Genomic DNA, 2,500 nt, shown 5'->3' on the forward strand with positions numbered 1-2,500 from the left:
TACACTGACTTGAACAGTCTCCGCCGTTTCACTGTCGCCTTTCCCACTGGCTCTTCGCCTTAGTTTAAGTCTTGGATGGTCTGGAGTTTTCTTTTCTAGTTTAAGTGTGGGACCTGATAGGTGTGAGGTTAAGTATTGGCTGACTCCTAGGCTGTTAAGGCCCTGTTTAACGTTCGTCTCCTTGCGCGGGAGCATATCTCCATCTCTTATTAGCGAGCGTGAAAGGGACTGTCGCAAATACTATGCTATTCGCGCCAGTCCCTTGCAGTGCGATTATAAATAAGAGCTCCGCATATCATTTCGGCCCAGTTCGCGTTAGAATCCTGTGGATGTCGGCAGCCAATATTTATCTTTATCTTTTTCAAGAGCGTTGAGTGCAGGCTGACCAAAAGGAGTGCAGACGCGCATTATTGACAAATTTGCCAGGAAGGCACAACAAAATGATACGACAAACTCTCTAGAGATTGTTTACGGTCAAGCATAAGGAAAACACATCAACAGAGACTTATCTCTCCCCTGAAAAATCCAAAACACAAACCAGTTTGTCTTTTTCAGTTTTGGGGTGGAAGTCTTTTGGATTCTGGGAAGTGTTTTGGCATTCTGGGAAGTGTTTTTGCATTCTAGGGAGTGTTTTTGTATTCTGGGAAGTGTTTTGGATTCTGAGAAGTGTTTTGCCATTCTGGGAAGTGTTTTGTCCCTATGAGCCACCGTACTGGTCAGCTTTGTCCGGCTCGCCAAGCAATTCGTCTAGTATCTGATAATGAAGAATAAAAATAAGACTTCCCCAATGGCCTTTATTTGGTGTAATTGTATGTAAAGAACATGCTTGCACCGTTTTTGTTGTCCTCATCAGTAGCCTCGTTTATAAAGGCCAGTTTAAACGCCACTTTTTGTCTCTCCGCGGATTCTTTTTGTATGTTAGTAAATGGCGAGGATATATTGTACTAGCTTGATTGAAAGATCGCTTACATCCAATAACTGTTCCGACAGGGTGGAAAGAATTTGACTTGGAAAACTTGACGAGCTCACATCTACAACTCCATCTCACCGATTCCTGTTCATATGCGTTAAAACGTAACTTCAGTGAATGTTGTAAGATGTGCGGCGTCGGAACATTTCTAACGTGAGCTAAAATTATATTTTGTTGCCTTTGATGCGAGATTTTGCTCGAAGCATTGAGGAGAAAATAAGCAAAGCAAAAATTTAGATGCCGCAGTTAGCGTAAAATCCTTCCTTTTCATTAGTCTCAACCATTGTTTACAACGCTCCCCATCTTTGAGAGGAAAGGGAAAAAAGCTCACTGCAGATTTGGAAGAATTACTGCAATTAAATGTGGCACAAAACACCATAATAACTGTTCTTAAGTTTGTAATTCCCGCTTTCTATAGCTAGCGCGGGGAAGCTCGCCAAATATGACCTCACAGGATCTTTTCCGAGAAATTTTCTGAAGTTTCTCCGAACCGTTTGTGACACGAAGAAAAAAGGCTGTTTTTAAAGTGAGATATCTCAGCGACCTTTTGACTAAATCGTTTAAGACTTCGGATTTTGATTATTCACATCATTGTCTTTCATTTTGGATTAAAGTCAGGCCCAATTTCGTTGCATTTGACCTCTCGAACTAAAAAACTGGGAAAACTGTCGTGTACGTTTTGTTTTGAAACCACTTTTCTTGCGTGACTTATGCGGCAAGTTTACCATATGTTCATTTATGCATATTAATGAGGTCAGCTTGATGCTAACCAAAAGGTCCCCAGAGTACTGCCCAAAATGCCATTCGCGGTGAGCCATTCACTTTTGGTTGTGATTCATTCAATTTGATTATTCCTCATTCAGTTCGCAAGTATGTGTATGTCACTCAACCTATGCTAAGTAAGTTTTATCGACCATTCAATTTAAACATTCGAAAGTGTGTCACTCAACATTGACCATTCAATTTAGACTTCATGTATTCGTTACGATGATACGCCATTCCGTTTGGTCCTTATCCACCCGCCATAATGTTGCGTGACCATTATGGCGAAAATAGATGCAAATCTCGAGTGCCCTTCGCAAAATAGGTATCAGATTCGCAGAGAGCCGCGTGTAAATTTCAGCGCTGAAGTAAAGATGTTCCGTAGCGTTTTCCTCACATTGTCTGCCTGTTTGTTCACTGTTTCAGGTATGATTTATAATTATGTTTCCTTTGTTTGGTTGTCATGCTTTCAAGTTTGAAACATAATGGCCATCTTTGCGTGCAATCCAATGCCTTTAATCGATAGGATCGAGAGTGATGCGTGTCTCCGATCGAGCAAGCTGTTTATTGTAGCATAGCCATATTCATGCAATAGCCGTATAGACTAGATAGAGCAACGAGAACCGCGGAAGATCGGTGCAATTGTCTAATTCCGTTTTAATGATGACTCAACTATTTTTGCCAGTGTTCCTGAGTAAGAGGTCAAAGGGACAATAAATATCATCTACATCTCTTTAAATGTCGCGGTAGCGAGGTCTGGACACAGCG

At 41.3% G+C, this 2,500-nt stretch overlaps 1 protein-coding gene across 1 annotated transcript in view; it reads left to right on the forward strand.

The window, feature by feature from the left end:
* Window positions 1-2,034: 2,034 nt before the first annotated feature.
* LOC137968360 (uncharacterized) overlaps window positions 2,035-2,500 on the forward strand; it is a 123,158-nt gene continuing 122,692 nt past the window's right edge. Inside the window, exon 1 of the mRNA XM_068814953.1 lies at window positions 2,035-2,158. Coding sequence (XP_068671054.1) covers window positions 2,107-2,158 — 52 coding nt within the window. The 5' untranslated portion in view covers window positions 2,035-2,106. The remainder of the gene's footprint in view (window positions 2,159-2,500) is intronic.

The sequence above is a fragment of the Montipora foliosa genome, chromosome 8 (genome assembly GCF_036669935.1).
Source record: "Montipora foliosa isolate CH-2021 chromosome 8, ASM3666993v2, whole genome shotgun sequence".
Lineage (NCBI taxonomy): Eukaryota > Metazoa > Cnidaria > Anthozoa > Scleractinia > Acroporidae > Montipora > Montipora foliosa.